This window comes from Ammospiza nelsoni, chromosome 5 (genome assembly GCF_027579445.1).
Source record: "Ammospiza nelsoni isolate bAmmNel1 chromosome 5, bAmmNel1.pri, whole genome shotgun sequence".
In the NCBI taxonomy this organism is placed as follows: Eukaryota; Metazoa; Chordata; class Aves; order Passeriformes; family Passerellidae; genus Ammospiza; species Ammospiza nelsoni.
In genome coordinates, this window is record NC_080637.1 from 12,393,892 (window position 1) to 12,410,786 (window position 16,895).

Sequence of the window (16,895 nt, forward strand, 5' to 3'; positions counted from 1 at the left end):
CCTCCCTACACCATGAAGAGGTTGCATGGGCAAAACTGTGCTTTTGTGAAACCTTACTGCCAATTTCTACCATTAATTTAAACACCAACATTCCATGTGCTCAGCCTTAAACTAATGAGGCAGTGCTTTCTTTCTGTAGAGAAAATGTGCTCTCCTCAAGATCCCAGCTGGTGATTCTTGGTCTGGATTCTTCTCCTAAGTGTTTCTTCTACCCCCTTGCACACACTGCTCTCCTTCTCCACGTCTCAGTGATCCATTTGTCTGCTCCTCCCAACCACATCACACATAACAGAGCACCACTCCATCATAAAACCAACATTTCCTGCAAATATTAAAAGAAACGGTCAGCTAATGACGGCTTATTCAGAGGAAAGTGTGCAAAATCTCCACATATATTGAAAAAATCTCTTATTATTGAATGGAGCATCTAAACAGCCTGTACAATCTCATTTACTTACCAGAGCTACGTGCTGCTGGTACACCATTCACCTGAACAGTTGTCAAACATCAGGGCAGGCTGTAGACACCTGCACACAGGATGTTTCTGGTCTTTTGAGTCTGATTATATTGATGCTGGTTATAACCGTTTACAGACCATAGTTTTAGGACACTAACAGTGTTTGCTTGTAGTCAAACAGTCAGTAATTTGCTCCTGCTTAAGTCTGAAATCTTAAGCCAAAAATGTAGGACATCAATTTACCTTCAAATAAAAATTTGCAACCTGATTTCAATACTATGATTTCTTCCGTGTGCCATAGCAATTAAAAACCAGATAATCCTGCTGCTGGTATTAAATAAAGTGCATTAGTAAGCACAGAAATAATAAAAATAGGAATATTCTTAGAAGAATAATAACAAGAAATGGTACTCACAGCTGATAATTCTGTGGCTGCCCCAGTCAGAGGAATATGTTGTCAGGGGCAATCCTCACAACTCTATCCCAAAAGCTCTGGAAATGTTTTATTAAATAATAGCTGCATTTAAGAAAGAGTATTGCAGGGAATTAACAGTCCTGCTGTCTTTCTTGTTGGGTTTTGTGTTCTGACACTGTGAAAGCCTTTGCATTTTTAGAATGCAGAACTGCATATGCAAGGAAACCTGTGGCTGAAATAGACAATTTGTACCCATTGCCCCCTGTGAAGAGAGAGCCTCCATTCTCTTTGTAGCTGTCTCTAAAGCACTGTAATGCCATGATGAGGCACTCCTGAGCCTTCTCTGCTCCAGGGAGGAGACCCAACTGCTTTAGTCTTTCCTCACAGGGTGGGTGTGGCTGGTGGCTTGATCATCTCCAGCCTGTCTGCATCTCCATCTAAGGTCAGTAGATGCTCGTCAACCACTACTCAAGCTATCTAATATACATTATTTTCTTGTACTGCAGTTACAACTATAAGTTCTATAGAGCTGGGCTGGTGTCTTGATGAGTTGAAGTAACAGTTGCTGTTAGAAGGAGCTGATTCAAAGGCTGAGATCTGGAGAAAAGAGAATTGGTGTTCTCAGAACATTCCCCACCTGTGAGCTCCAGGTATAATATCTGTATTATCAGTAATAACTTTAACAAGGCACCAACCTAATCTTCAATGAGACTCTCACTTACCTTCATGGGTTGGTTTAAATGTTATTTTTAAACATTAATAAATCTATTTTGCCTTTTATTTCAAACGGCCCAGCTGAGAGAATTAGAAAGAAACCAAATATAAAGGTAGTGGCAAAAGCTGCTCCACTAGTCCCAGTAGTGCATTCCTTGGCTGTGCATTATTAAGCCAACACAAAGAACATTTCCAGGAATACCATTATGCTGCTGCACAGAGAAAAATGCTTCTGATTAGCATGTACTCGATATGCTTGGAAAATTAGTTCTCCTTCAGAGAATTCCAGCAACAAGTGAAACATCTGTTGTTTCCTCCAAGTTATAACAATTATTTTACAATTACTCCTTTGCATACTTTGAATTTCTAATTTTTTATTTTTATCGAGAAAGCCAAGATTTGTGGTGCAATTGGAATTCACAATGTGCACATGTGTGTGGGAAGGAAGAATAGGAAATAATGGCAGTCCCTAACTGCAGCGTTATGTCACCCCAAGGCTAAAATTGTTGGCCATCTACATTATTTGTATTCATTGTATTAATTCCCCTCTATACACAATGGGAATTAATCCCATTTCAATAAATTCAATGGCTCCTATTTATTCCAAGGTTGGTGGCAGTGATCCCTATTGTTTGCAGCCACACCATATGCTTTCTGCAGCCAAAACTCCAGCTCCCACCCCTTCCAGCAGCACACTGCTTGTGCAGCTGTGGCAGCACCAGCGCTCGGGGTATGAACAACCCTGAAATAAATGGCGTTAAAAGAAAACCCTGAGCGGGTTGGAGCAGCAGCAGCATGGCAGCAGAAACGTGCAGAGGCACTTGGGAGAGGCTGGATTTGCTGCAGCCAGTTTCTCAAGTGGTGAAAACAGGTCATAGCACGGGCAAAAAGAGCTGTGAAGAGTCAGACCCCGGGACAGCACAGAAGTCAGAAGCCCGGTAATATTCACATCTATAACGCTGGAGATAGACTCACCTCATTATATTCAGTGCAGTTTATCTGCTCTCAGGAGCTGTTGCTTCACAAGGTGATGCACAAAGGAGAGGTGAGAAATGCAGGTTAAATACGGTACTTTGCTCTTCCTGCTGTGTTTGCCTGCACAATGACAGCACAAGAGCCAGGGGCAATGGCCTGTTTCCAGCATCAGCCCCAGAGGGTCACTGTAAGTTATTTCTGTCATCCACATAGGCTGGATGAATAAATAACTCACCAAATACACTTAGTCAGATTTAGCATGGGTTTACAAAAGACTGGAACCAGAACACCTTGCTGAAGGACAGGGATAAAATAACAGTGGTTCCCCCTCTGCAAGTTGGAGAGATTTTTGCTATTTTTATCCACCCTGCTATTTTTATCCACTTCCAGGCCAGCCAGCAAAGGCCTTTGAGGAGTATCTTTGACTCAGCTGCAGATCTACAGCCTGAAGATAACAGAGGAGACACAAGGCAAAGCCTTGTTTGTGTCAGCCCTACTCCCTCCGAGCAGAGAGTACCCTTGATTCCAGCTGCTGGGAGGACACACATGACAGGGAGATCTCTGTTCTGCATAGACATCTTGGCCAAGCAGGGAGGGCTCTCTGCTTCTAGATGGGTTTTACACCTCAATGGCATCATAGCTTTATACCTGGCAGCTTTGTTGCCACAAGGGGTTTCCAATCTAACAGGAAAAAATAGAGGCATAACCCCTGCAACTCTGCCAAGACAGGAACAGCATTTCCCATGTGTGAGGTCAAGGCCAGAGCCCATCTTCCCCATCCTTCAAGTTATGCATTTTAGTACTAAAGACACTTGGAGTTACTCATGTTAGTAATAAAGACACAGATCTCTCCAGGTACACCTGTGTGTCACCCTGGCACAGGCTGTGCCTGCAGTGCTGCCTGCAGGCTCTGAGCTGCAGCTGTACAGATGTGAGCAGCTCACCAGCTGCCATTCCACAGCACAGGGAGAGAGCTGAGTGCTGGGGCAGGACTGTGGAATACTTGTTGGGAAATCTTTTCTATGAGAAAACAATAAAATTAAAAAAGAAAAGAAGAAAACAATTGTCTTCCTTTCCAATAGCAGTCAAACTGATTATGCAGCTGCAAACAATGTTAAAGTTTCACTGCAGAACAAAATAGTAAAGTTGGATTATCTGCCCTAATTTAAGCGGCTGGAAGTTTTGCATCTGATTCTAAATTATCCACACACTTCTTTTCCTTTTACACTCAAGAGAGAAATATCCCAGAGGATCACTAAAATGAAGGTCAAAGATCAACTGAATGAATTCTCCTCTAAAGGTAAATGTGACTTTAATGATTGGAAAGGAAGCCCTGGGTCAATTTGGCATCTAAAATTCAGACATCTCAGGACAAAGAACCCTACACTAAGCTGAAGACCACAGCCCTGGGTACAGCAAGCAGAGCATGCAGAGCTGTTGGAAAGTGACTTTTCATTGAGGTCAAACCTCTATCCTTAGGCTGGTTGTCTTTGGCCCCAATCAGCATCATTGTAGAGATGGTATAATTAAATTATGGAGTACTCCAAACAACTATTTCACCAAAACTCACTGGTTTAGTGACAACTTCCACTTAGGTTCCATTTGTTTAACTGTCATTTTCAATTAGTCAAGTAATTCACTTCCCATTTATTTACATGCATGAGACAGAGCAAAAGCAAAAGATTTCATTTGATGCATAGTCACATACCCAGACTCAGGCGTGGATTGGGATATGGGCAGAAGGCAGACAGCTAATTCCTGACAAATTTCATTACCAATAAGGCCGTGCTCAAGAAGCAGGAGCTGTTTATGAGGGCTAGAAGTGAAAAGTTGGTGGGTGTTTAGGAATGCAAGCATGGCTAAACATAAAGTATTGTGTCACCATTAAACAAAAGACTGAAGCTAGAAATTGAATATTTTTGGGAGCTTGTCCCTAAAGTGAATGTGCTTTCCATTCCTTGAAATGCTTAATCAAACATAGGGAAAAAAAAAAAAGAAATAAAATGGACAAGTCTTTCTGCAGCATGACCTTATTTCCTACTCTGGATCATTAACTTATACAAACTTGTATTGGAAAAATTGAATCTGACCAGCCATCAGTGCTGTTTATTTTATCAGAGGCGCTTGTGTCCATACTGAATGTTGTAGCTTCATCTCTGAAGAGCCAGAAAGAAAATCTCTCTTGATTTCTCTCTCCAGAGAATTCTGTTACTGACAGCAGGAGACATGGCATTGCTTACAGCCCAGAGAATTGACTTCTTATCACAAAACCAAACCCACAGCAACTTCAGATTTCTGAAAGTTTGTTTAAGGATAGCAAAGTGTCCACTCAAGTGTAAAATGATTAAAGACTGGGAAGAAATAGGGAAGATAAAGGTAAAACCATAAACTTTAAAAAATATTTTATCTTACTTAGTAACACTTTTGGAAAGTTATTTGTAAGATATTGAGGTACATACTGACTCTCCAGTGCTTAATCTAAACTAACTAATCTGAAATAATGCTCTACGTATATTTTACACTTGCCTAATTCAGACATTCCATATGGACCTACATGCACTAAAGGTATCTGGGGGAAGCTCTCAAAAGGCAGCCTGACAGACAATCCAGATGGCATCAACCAGACTGGTTTCTTTCCCCTTTCCCATTTATTCTTATAGCCACAATTCAAATTTTCCCTGAGGAAACCAAGATGGGACTTAAAATTTAACCTGAGCTTCTACATTAACATCCAAGTAAAGGTCTTACATACTTGCTTACAGTTAAAACTCCAGCGGGTCTTGGGCATGACAGCACCAAAACAAAGTCTGCTGAGACCTCTTTGCCAGCAAGCCCAACCTGCCCTAAATGTGACATTAGAGCAGCTGGAGTGCTGCCCAGCTGCCCAGGACTCCTGGCTGCTGTGGCAGAAGCCACGTGCTCCAACACCAGCCCCCAGCAGAGCCTGCTGCAAGGCACTGCTCCTGGGCTGGAGAAGCAGATCCAGCTCCTGCTTCAGCAGGCTGGCAAATTCCCCTTCCCATGAACCTCCCCCTGTACCAAACATCTCACTCTGAGCAATACAGCATCCTCCAGAATGCTGTGGCTGCCCATGCATATTCAACTGCATGGGGTGTAGCATTTGAGGATCAAAATGACCAAAGAGGACAGACACCTGGTGGCAGCAGCTGATCAGATCTGAGATGCAGGATATGGGAATTCTCTACATTTAGAACCAACCTCTCCACATGCTTTAGCCTCCCCAAGATGATTTGGGCAAGCTGCAGAGTTCTACAGCCACAGGTTGACAAAGCCTTCAGCCTGCAATATGACCTCTCACAGCAAGACCAAGTACCAAGGGACAAGACTTAGAGCTGCAGCCTCCTCCGATTTCTGTTACTGTCCCTAAACAGTCTATTACAAATCCTGTCCTGTCCCAGTCCTAATCAGGGGAAGTAGCAACAAACTATGGGGAAGACCTTGGTGTCCCTTTCCCAAAAGGCTTCACATGAAGGCCTTTCTCAAGGCTGCCTGTGTGTCTAGGGGAATGTACATGACATGCCAGACTGCAGCAGTGATTGACTGCTTGAGACACTAAGGAGGAAATCTTATCTCCACCCAGCCCCAGGCAATGCTGGGCTCAGGGGTTCCATTTCACAGTGCAGATATCCAACTCTGACAGCAGAACTGTCACCACAAGTGGGTCATCAGTTCCAAGTATCAGAGGTAACGCACTCCCTTTCTTTCCTGAGTTATCCCTCTCACAAACTGTCCACAGTAAGCCTTGGACATTTCCCCCTTTCCAAAGCAGCTGCTTGGTGGCTGCCACCAGCAGGGTCTATTTGCTCAGTCAGGAAGGCAACAGAGCAGATAAAATGAGCAGAGCTGACAGGTATTAGCACCAACACCTCTATCAGCCCAGTCAGGGACCCTGGCAATGCAGGCGTCTCCTGGTGGTTTGTGGTCAGACTCCCCAAGGCCCAGCAGAATTGCCAAGAGCACCTTCTGTCTAACACCCCCCATACAGGGACTTAAAGGACATTTGCAGGCTCTGTCCACCACCAATGACAAGATGATGGTGATTTTCAGGAAAAAGAAGTGTCAGCAAAGCAGGATCCTAGCAACCCAGCTAAGAGTCACTACTTATCCTAGGACTGACAAGGAACAAAGGCAGTATTCATGAGGAAAGCCACAGTGAAGTGTTGAACTGTGTGAAGACTGTTGTGGAGGTTGTTTAACAAAACAAACAACATGAGCACCTACTCAAGATGAGTTCCTCTGCTGTCTTGCAAGAATTACCCTGGAGAAGATGACTGCTTTTCCCATTGGAAAAGATTACTTTGTCAGCTGCTATTTATTACGAAAAGATTTCCTTCCCCAGCTCCTGCACCAATACAGACAGATTTTGTGCAGTCATGCAATAAAAACCTGATTGCTTTATGGACTGAGAAAAACAATCAGGCATTCCTCCTTCAAAGTCTTCTCTGACATTCCTACTGAGGGAAATTCACTACTGAGAAACTCATAACAAAAAGTCTACCTAAGGAGGCAGCAGTGGGCAGATCAACAACACCAACAACCTTCCTCCTCCTCTTCACCCAGACACCTTGTAAAGACAACAGCAGCAGCCCACTACCACCACCTGTAAAAAAGATAATTCTCTCTACCATTTGCTGCTGGGTGCCAAAGATGGACCTTGAAATCTGAACCAGTAATATCCTTAAGCATTGCCTGTAATCATATAAGCTTGCAATCCAGAGAAGTTTTTGGAAGTTACTAAATTTGGTAGCTACCAAAATGTTTTAAATGTCCTATTCCTAGAAGATGACATGGAAAACTAATCAAATTATTAAAGTATCTTTCTGCATTCCACCAGCACTTTAACTTGGGTTGTTCTACATGATATTCTCTATCATGTGCATTCTGTGTGCATGTTTCTTTCCCAAATGTGCTTTAATTTAAATAGAATATAAGGATTTAAATCAAAACAGGCAGACACAGAAATATGCTGGATGTTACTAAAGACATAGCTCACTGCATTTTTTTTTTACCATCAGCCATAGAAAGCTTTATTCCAAGCCTGATCACACTTTCAGTTACAAAACACGTGGCAAAAAATAACAGTTAACAACGCAAGATCTGCCATATTTCTACTTGCCTCTATTCTTATACTGGACTTTCCACATTGAGGGATGGAGAATAAACCTCTCTCATTTTTAACATAATGAATATACCTAAGGGTAGCAAATAAAGGTTTTTATTATTTTTAATTTCATTTCACAAGTGTTTTACTTTCCCCAAGCTGCCATTTGTTAGTACAACAAACCGCACAGTGCTAGTTGCTGAGGTATACATGGTTCAACTAATTTCACCTTCAACCCAAATTGCTATTTTCTCTCATTCTTTTTTTTTTTTTAAAGTAATGAAAGCCATATAGTCACTATTTCACATGTCTAAAAATAATTTAATTCCACTCTAGACTAAAGAATGGTTTTCTTCTTGGTGTTAATAATGACAGGCTGTAAAAAGCATCAGCCTTATCTTTTATCACCCATAGAACTCCTGCTGTTCTTTTTTTTGTTTTTTTAAATATATTTTGTGCAAAATTAAGTTCTGTGTAGGTCTGTACCATAATTTGGAAAAAACTGTATAAAATGTACTTAATTTTTAAAAACAATCCCAACGTCAAACAACAGAGAAAGGAGAAACAGATCAGAGGCAGTTGAAGTTTTCACATGAGAAACTAAATATAGTATGTTCTTAAAGCTCCAGTAATACATTCTTCCAAAAACCAGAATGCACTTTGGTCATTATTAAACATTAGTACAGAGGCAAATAAAATACAAAATGCTTGTTTGTGTTGCTTTATATATAAAAATATTTTTATACCACATAAGTTTAAGACTCAATACTTCAAATCTTTCAAGATTCTGAACATTAGCAAACATAGGGCAATATCCAGACTCTTGTCAACAATTACTTGTAATTTTTCAGTATGAAGCCAGTATTTTAGAAACAGAAAACATAAGAATACTTGTGCCTCTTGGTATTAATCCTCCCAGAATAACTTCCTTGTAGAAGGAAAGTTTGTTACAAGTTACTTAATTTCACAGGGATGGACGCATTATTTTTGTCACACTGAAGAACCACGAGTCAATATGACTGGTCCTTGTGGGAGGCAGAGGGAGAGGTGTTAGAAAGCCCAGCAGAAAGCACATGGCAATGGCACCTGCTGGGGAGGAATGGCAGTTATTTCAAGACACAAACCTGCCAAACACCAGGCTTTGCAGCTCTGCTGCTCACCAGAGCCACTTGTTCTTTGTGTTTAGTTGTTCTTAAACTTCAATGTGGTATGAATGGCATATACTATAGTGTACAAGAGGAGAGCATCTACCTAGCTATCTATCTTTTGCTCAATCATTCAAAGCATTCCTTTCACCAGTAAATAATTTGCTTGTTTAAATATTCAACTTCAACATATAATACATACTGCTCCATAGTTCACCATAATATATCCCAATTAATATACATTTATATGTATAAAGTTTCTCATTAAAAGTAACAATAAAAAGTGCACATGCACAGTCAGAGCTGCACAGAACAGCTCAGTATTTCAAATAAATACAATTTTTAATTTTTATCAAAATATCATACAGCATGGTAACCATTTACAATTATTGCTCTAATAAATGTGTTATCAAAGAACACTTGTTGACTTCTTATATAATACCTTTTTAACATCCCAGGATATTTAAACTGCAGCCTATATGAGTTTAGATCCTGGAATTACTCAAAATATTAGAAATTGTTTCTAATAGAAAACATTTTTGCTACCTGTCATACTGTATTGTCAGTACTCTATTTTTTGAGTATGTCTCACTTTTCTATTGCCACCAAACATCTATTGACATTGTCCTCATAAATGACTGGTACAAATGAAATATTCTAAGCAATTTTACCACACTATCAAAAATCAAATGACTTCCATATAGTGTTACTGGTAACTAAAAATGCTCAGCATTGGCTTAGCTTTAACAACAGAGAGAGCAATTTAGTGTGATCGTATTTCAGGATTTCAAACTCTCAGACACACAGTTTTTGACCCTTCCTAAAATTGACCTTTTCCAGAACAGAACAAGTAATTGGAAAATAAAACATAAATGTCAACTAAAACAAACATAAACCAGTGAGAAGATGAAATAAATACAAAGATTGCACAAGACAGATGTAAACACTTCCGTTTTCCAAATTACTTCCTTGAAGAGGTTGTAGCTTCTGAAATACAGGTTCAGTGGCTGCTGTGAGGCAGTTTTGTCCACCAATGACCTTTTCTGTAACACTGTTATTTCATCTTCTTTCTATGCTGTCAAGATTTGATCTTCCAGAGCTGGAAAAATTAGAGCAGGACATCAACTTATTTCTCAAATTATTTCTGTTTATCAGAACTGCAATACCACTACATTTTTTCTTATTGCATTTGCTACATATTCTAATAACACACAGAATACATTTTACAGCCATTTATTTATAACAAGAAAAAGATAGCAGATGTAAGCAAACTTAATGGCCAATAAAGGCCAATGTGACAACTACAAGCTTGTGCCTCATAACCTGAATCTTGAAATAGTTTCCAGAGTTTGCAGCTCAGGGCGGGCCTCAGAAAGGATCTAAGGGGACAGCCCTACAGGAGTGACAAACAACACTGTAGGAGTGGTCACAGCAACACCTTTCCTACTGCAATGCTTCACTGCAGTGCAAGACAAGGATAGCCTGCTCTGCCTGCCTCCCACAAAGAGCTGCAGAGTCAACAGTGAGGAATAAAGAGAGAAATCAAATCTGGGACATGAAGAAAAGTTAAGGAAGGTCTTGTATTTATGTGTAAAAATGTCTCCGTATATCTATCTAAGAATTCTTGCAAATAAGTGTCCTAAATGAAATTACAAAGCCACAAAATGAAAAAAAAAGTTTTAAGGGCTGCTCTGACAAATACACCATTATTCTTCTGATATAGATTTAATTTAGTAATTTAGTAAAAGTTTTCAAACAATAAATCTTCTAGTTAGCCTGGTTAAGAATTAACTATGCTTCAATATGTGTTCCAACTATGGTGAAAAAAGGGATGCTTCTCAAGTATTTACCTTTAGATTAAATCCAAGCAAGTCACTGATGACACCAGAAACAGCTGACAGGATGACAACCTGGGTGATGTTATAAAGCAGTGGATTCATTGTAAGCCCATATAACCTAAAGGGACTGTCCAGTTCCTAATAAAGCAAAACAACAGCATCATTAAAACCAAAAATGACACAAAGGGGGTTTTGTTCACATATGTATTGAGCAGTATTACTTTAGGAAGTCTTCAAGTCCCAGTGAAGCAAAACATTCTCCTATTATTCTGCATATCAAACACAATGTGCAGGAAAATATCCATCACAGTAACTGAGTGTTTGTTGTTGTTGTCTAAATAACTCTTCAAAAAACTGGAGGCTACCCATGTACAGTACCTACCAACCTGCTCATGAAGCCAAGAAAATAAAGAGCTAGGTGACACCATCTCCAAATTCCTTACAGTTTTTCAGGAATCACCTTCAGTATTAAAAGAAGTGACAGGCAGCAGAACCACAAAAAATAAGAAAGATTTTTCATAATGACAGAAGACTACTTCACAACTATGAAAATTAACAAAAATATCTTTCCTATTGCAATTTCATTCTTTTTCCATTGATTTTGAAACTAACAACTGATTGATATAGCCAGAAAAGGATGACAAAGGAAAAAAAGTCCTAACCATCGTTCGACTGCCAACATTTTACTTCTTTTAAATTGAAAGGAACAAAACTTTAGCACAAATTAATCTGTAACAAAACTTGAATAAAGAAGCTATTTCACTGATTTTCAATTATTGGTGTGTGAATATAGTCACCCAAACTTTTTTGGCCTAGAAGTATGTCAAATAAAGGAAATAAAAAGGAGTTTTAAAATATAAGAGTGGATTATATAAAGTCTACCAACTATCACTGCTTTGGTCATTTATATTTTCTAGCTTTAAATTCATCTTCATCCTTCTCCTGCATTACATCCTGAGCCTTGAAAATGCCCTTATAAACCCTTTCTTAAACATGAAGTATTTCAAAGGTATGATTCTTCTTTCAAAAATGTGAAATAACAATGAACAACCTTTTCATTTGGATGTAATATTGTATAAAACTCTGCTGCAAATACAAAAGATACAAAAGACATGATTCTGAGAAGGACAGCAGAGAGATTCTGTAAGGAAAAAGGTTTTAGATTCTGGATTCATCTTACCAAATTTTTGAGTAAGAAAACAGTAAGAATATTCAACAGAATCTAGTCTTTATAAAGTTTAAAGACCAAAACCACCCAAAATCAAATTAAAAAAACCTAAGTCCATTTAGCTACTGGACATGAAGTATTACACAAATCACTAACTACCAAGAATTTATTTAAAGCTCATAGTAGGTGACTTGAAAATCTCACTTTTTGGTATCTTCTCACAGTAACTAAACGATGGTCAGGGTCTGGGATTTGTGCCACAAAAGCTAAGTTCCCCATTGGAAAAGGCTGACTTTTGGCAAGAGGAAAACATGAAAGCTTTTTTTGAAACACCGAGAAGGGCATGAAAAAAATGGAAGCCATTTAGAACAAGACTTGATCAGCATGGAACCTACCCACACTCTCACAGCACACAAACACTTCAGCCCATGAGCAGCTCATGAGAGCTCATCCTAAACCTGTTGGGCTTTGTCTGTTCTTGTCCAGTCCCTCCCTGAATCCAGATAACCCTCTGTATCCACAGTGCACCTTGACCACCTGATGCACTGAGAAGACTTCCTTCCATTTGCTCCACAACCAGGTCCTGAAAGCCTTACAATCCCTTATTCTTACACCAGGAGACAGTCACTGATTTAGTCAGGCTCTCCTTACTGCTGCAGCACAGCTCCCAAGCAGTTGCTTTGTCAGCTCTGAGCCCTTGCTGAGTCCATCAGTCCTCTCAGGAAAAGTGCTCTGTATCTTTTCAGAGAGGAGGGAACCAACACACACCTTGCTCAAGGTGAGCTGGTAGGAGGAATTACTCATCTAACTAGAAGAAATACTCTGATCTCAGCTGCTGACTGGCTAAATTAAACAGAGTTTTAACTGCATTTTATGGGCTGCTCCCTGGCACATGGGAATCAACAGCCTAAGGGACCTAAATTCAGTGTGTGGTAGAGTGAGGTCACAAGGTCTTAAATCATCACTGTATTGACACTCAGACAATAAAATTTCATCATTTATTTCCCAGGCATTCATCATCCTGACCACCCTGAAGCACCTTCTCTCACACTGCTAATACACAGCTAAAGAATAAAACTCCCTGGATGTAATAATAATTTGCAATCCAGAATGATGGCAACACAACAGAGTGCAGTCTATGAACAAGCAGCATCCCTGTGGAGAGGTACAGAACAAATTTCAACCAAAGCACACCCTACTGCCTGCAGAAGTCAGACAAGTGACTCTTTAACCAATCTATTCTACTTCTTTTTTATAATATGGGAATACCATTTGAATTCTTACCTTCAATAACTTAGTAGCAAGTTTTAAAACATTGTTCACTAGTGTCAGTTCCTCCTTCTTATTAGGCTTTTTCTCCATTTTCAAGTACAAGTTTATCTGATTTAAAACAAAAACACAAGTATCACCACCTACTCAGAATTTAAAGGAATTAATTTTGAGCTATTTAATATTTCAACAATGTGATTGCTCAGCAGCCATATGACAAAACTGCAACGAATTTCTGCAAGCAAGCAAGCTTTTTGTTTCCTTTTTAATATTCAAGAACAAGTACTGGCTCAGCACCATAGGAAAATACAATGCTAATGTATGATAAAACAAATTAATTACATTTGACATTATTATAGCACCAAGTTTAAAGTTTAGTCCAATCTATAAATTAGGCACAAAAAAACAACATAGGTAGGGTTTGCATAATTTTTTTCCCTCATTCAAGGGTTGCCTGAGGTTTGACAATTCATTCCCAGAAGGTTTTTATACCAGTGGGCAGACCTTACAAGACTTAACATCCTCAAAAGCTATTGAACTGAATGGAATGCTAAACCATAACTCTGCTAAAGTGTAATTTATTTTAAAAGATTCTAGTGTAATTTAGTATTTCATGAGCACCTCGAGAGCAGAAAAATCAATCTTTCCAGTGCCTTGAAATATTTGAAAAATTATTAAACTCTTCATTGCTGTAGGAGAACAGTATATTGAAAATTTCAATGCTTCTGTGAAGTAGACTTTTTTAGGTCATTATTTCTGAGAAAGTTAAGAGTTCAAACTAGCTCTCTTTTGTCCTTTTAGCAATTTGAAACATCAGCTTTCATTCTCAAACAACCCATCTTTGATATCCTACATCAAACAAAGCCTAGGTTTTTTTTCTTTTCTATTGCACAACAAAAGCAAATCAAAGCAAAAAATGTCTTGAAAAGCCACTTTTTATTTTAGGGTGACAATCTGCAAAATAAAAAATGAACAATTTAGAAATGTGCTGAAGTAGTCAGTCCTTCAGATGCCACTTATCTGACTATGCTATGATATATTTCACCACCTTGTTGTATGGTGGTTACTGAAATAAAGGCCATAGACATCTAAAACAAGTAATTGATTATCACATCTCCCTAAAAAGATCACTGTAAATTTCTTACACAGGTTAAAAAAAAATCTATGCCTAATATATTCCAAGGTATATTAAGCTCCTGAACTATTATTATTGCATTATACATTAAAATTCTGTTTTCAGAGCCAAAGAGATTCCAATTTTTAAAGATAAAATTATTGATTTATAAGCAGGACTAAACAAAAAATAAGGGCTCTAATTAGCAACTCTGAAAACCCTAGGAAGATTCAAAGATCTCTTTTAAGAGCTATTATGATTTCCTTAATTTCAATAACAAACTTGCCATCAGGAGGAGTGTCTGCTCAGCCATCTACCACACCTGCTTTGAGATTCAAAACTGGCAAAATGACAGCTGTGGTCTGACCATACATTCTATTTTGCTCACAGATTTACAAGAGCAATTAAAAACACTTTCAGAAGGACCTGAAAAATTATAACCAAATAACATAAAATCAAAAAAATCCCTTTTATATTCCCATCATGACTCCTAATCATGAAATTCATAGGTTGAATTTAAAGCACAAAGAAGTGCCTGGAACTCTGCTGGCAAAAGTAGAATTTTCAATTTCATCTTATCTGTGGAGCATTTTAATTGCATCAGAGAGTGGAGACTCATTTGTTGGGTTTTTTTTGTTATTGTTGTTGTACGTTTCTGTTTGTTTTCAGCTTTGTTCCCTTCTCACTAAGCCTAATAACTGCAGTGTGCCATTTTCCAGGACACTAGATCAGATGTTCTTTTTTAGATAAAGTGAGTATCAGTCAATATTTCAAAAGGCTTGACCTTCCTTGAAAAGCCAAAATGTTAGACTTCCATGAGTCTGTCTCAAGACCACTGTAAATATGCTGTAGTACCCAGCTTAAGCCATTAAACCAGTCTAAAATGAGTCCTACCCAGGGTGAAGTGTATCCTTTTCATTTTCTGAGAAACAATTGTGAATTCTATTTTGGTTTTCATTTCATAAAGCTCTCAGGCATTTTTGAGGAAAAATACTTGTAACAGGATAAGCTGCATTCAAATGCAAAGGTGTCTGATGACATAACACTTCTTTGAGTTCTGAGGACATACAGAAAGTGTTTCTTTCAATATCCATGCTAGGTTAAAATGCTCAAACATTGACTCCCAGGAAGATCATAGTATAGAAACCTATGAAAGCAAAATAAAGGCTTGACAATGTCTCTCCCCTTGCTCTTTGCAATTTTTTGCAATCCTTATCACAAACACTTCCCTCCATTTTCATTCCAGAAACAGCAGACAAACTTCACTGGGACATTCAGCTCCGAGGATTAACAGAACAATGGAAAACTCTCCAGGCTCAGGAACTCTGAGTTTTCAGACTGGTGCAAAATATCTCATTCAGGACAAGGGAGAGGGGCAGTCAAGCTTCTCAGTGTCCAACTTTATCTTTAGTAAAGGCAGAATGAGTCATTTATTCATCTGTCACAGGCCTCACATCCTGACTTTGGGACACACAGTGTGGAAGATTTTATTCTCCTACTTTAACACATTTTCTGTAGGAAACCTGTGAAGGTTTCTGGAACTGCCTATTTACCTTGCCCTGAAAGGGTTGTTTTGTACCAGTGTGAAATTTCAGAAGAAAGAGATTTCTTTCTAACCTAACACTACCTGAACATGCTTAGCTTGGAAAACTATCAGCAGTGCCTGGCAGAGCAGAGAGGGAAGTCTGAAGTACAAACACCAACCAGAACATTCCTGAGAAGAAACACACATAGACCCAAGACAAGCTTGAAAAATGACTAAAAAAAGATTTCCAAGAAGTCTAGAAGAGGGTACATGCAATCCATGCAACCTAGCAGTCCTAAGGTATTGGACTGGAAACAGCAACTCACTTCATAGAGAGTTAAGTTTGTCTTCAGATCTTTTATTCACCCATCCAACACTGAGATTCCAGGATTTTTTTTATATTTAAAAACTATTTTTTATGTTTGTGTTCTGTTAGATGTTAAACTATATCAAAGGAGATGGTACCTCTAAGCTCACTCACTTAAACAAAAGTTGGGATGAAGTCAAACATTTATCTCAGAAATTGAACTTTGGGTTGCAAAGTTGCTTCACTTCCCCATAATTAACTCCCTAATCCAAACTATTTTAATAAACCTACAAGGCCTGAAATGTACCAGATGAATGAATCGTTTAGGTATAAAAATATAGGTCTATACAAATTCTCACCTGCTCAGTAAGTAATATTGAGGTATTGCTGTACTTTTTACTTGTTTCAGATCCAAGAGTAACAAATCTTAAGAGAAAAACAGTTAGAGAAATGCACCAAATTACGAGTTCCCAGTTGTAGTGACAACCAAGGAAAATCTCATGCATGTGAAGTAGCTGAAAAAAGAAAAAAGGGAAAAGAAATCTAAATTTAATTTGAAGTAACAATTACATTACAATACAAGAAAATAGTAGCATATCTCCACAACTTCAAGAAACATACCCAGTAATAAATACGTGGAGAGTTTTTAGGCCTAAAAAATTTGACTCATAATTTTAAACCAACAGTGTATCAGAGATATGAGGTCTGAGAAAAGATAAATAAAAAAATACATTCTAAGACAATTTTTAACTCCTCTTCAGACTTGCAAAGGCGCTACGTGGGATAAAAAAAAATACACCCTCACATGTACTTTTATGTAAATTACATTCTTAATAAAATACTTAT

General features: G+C 38.6%; 1 protein-coding gene across 2 annotated transcripts in view; it reads right to left on the bottom strand.

Moving 5' to 3' along the window:
• Positions 1 to 7,579: 7,579 nt before the first annotated feature.
• The window catches only part of PHTF2 (putative homeodomain transcription factor 2), a 97,123-nt gene continuing 87,807 nt past the window's right edge, over positions 7,580 to 16,895 (bottom strand). For both annotated transcript variants that reach the window (XM_059472249.1, XM_059472250.1), the window contains 4 exons: positions 16,409 to 16,564; positions 13,119 to 13,214; positions 10,679 to 10,804; positions 7,580 to 9,927 (listed from right to left, as the gene is read on the bottom strand). In XM_059472249.1, the coding sequence (XP_059328232.1) occupies positions 9,907 to 9,927; positions 10,679 to 10,804; positions 13,119 to 13,214; positions 16,409 to 16,564 (399 nt within the window). In that variant the 3' untranslated portion in view covers positions 7,580 to 9,906. The remainder of the gene's footprint in view (positions 9,928 to 10,678; positions 10,805 to 13,118; positions 13,215 to 16,408; positions 16,565 to 16,895) is intronic.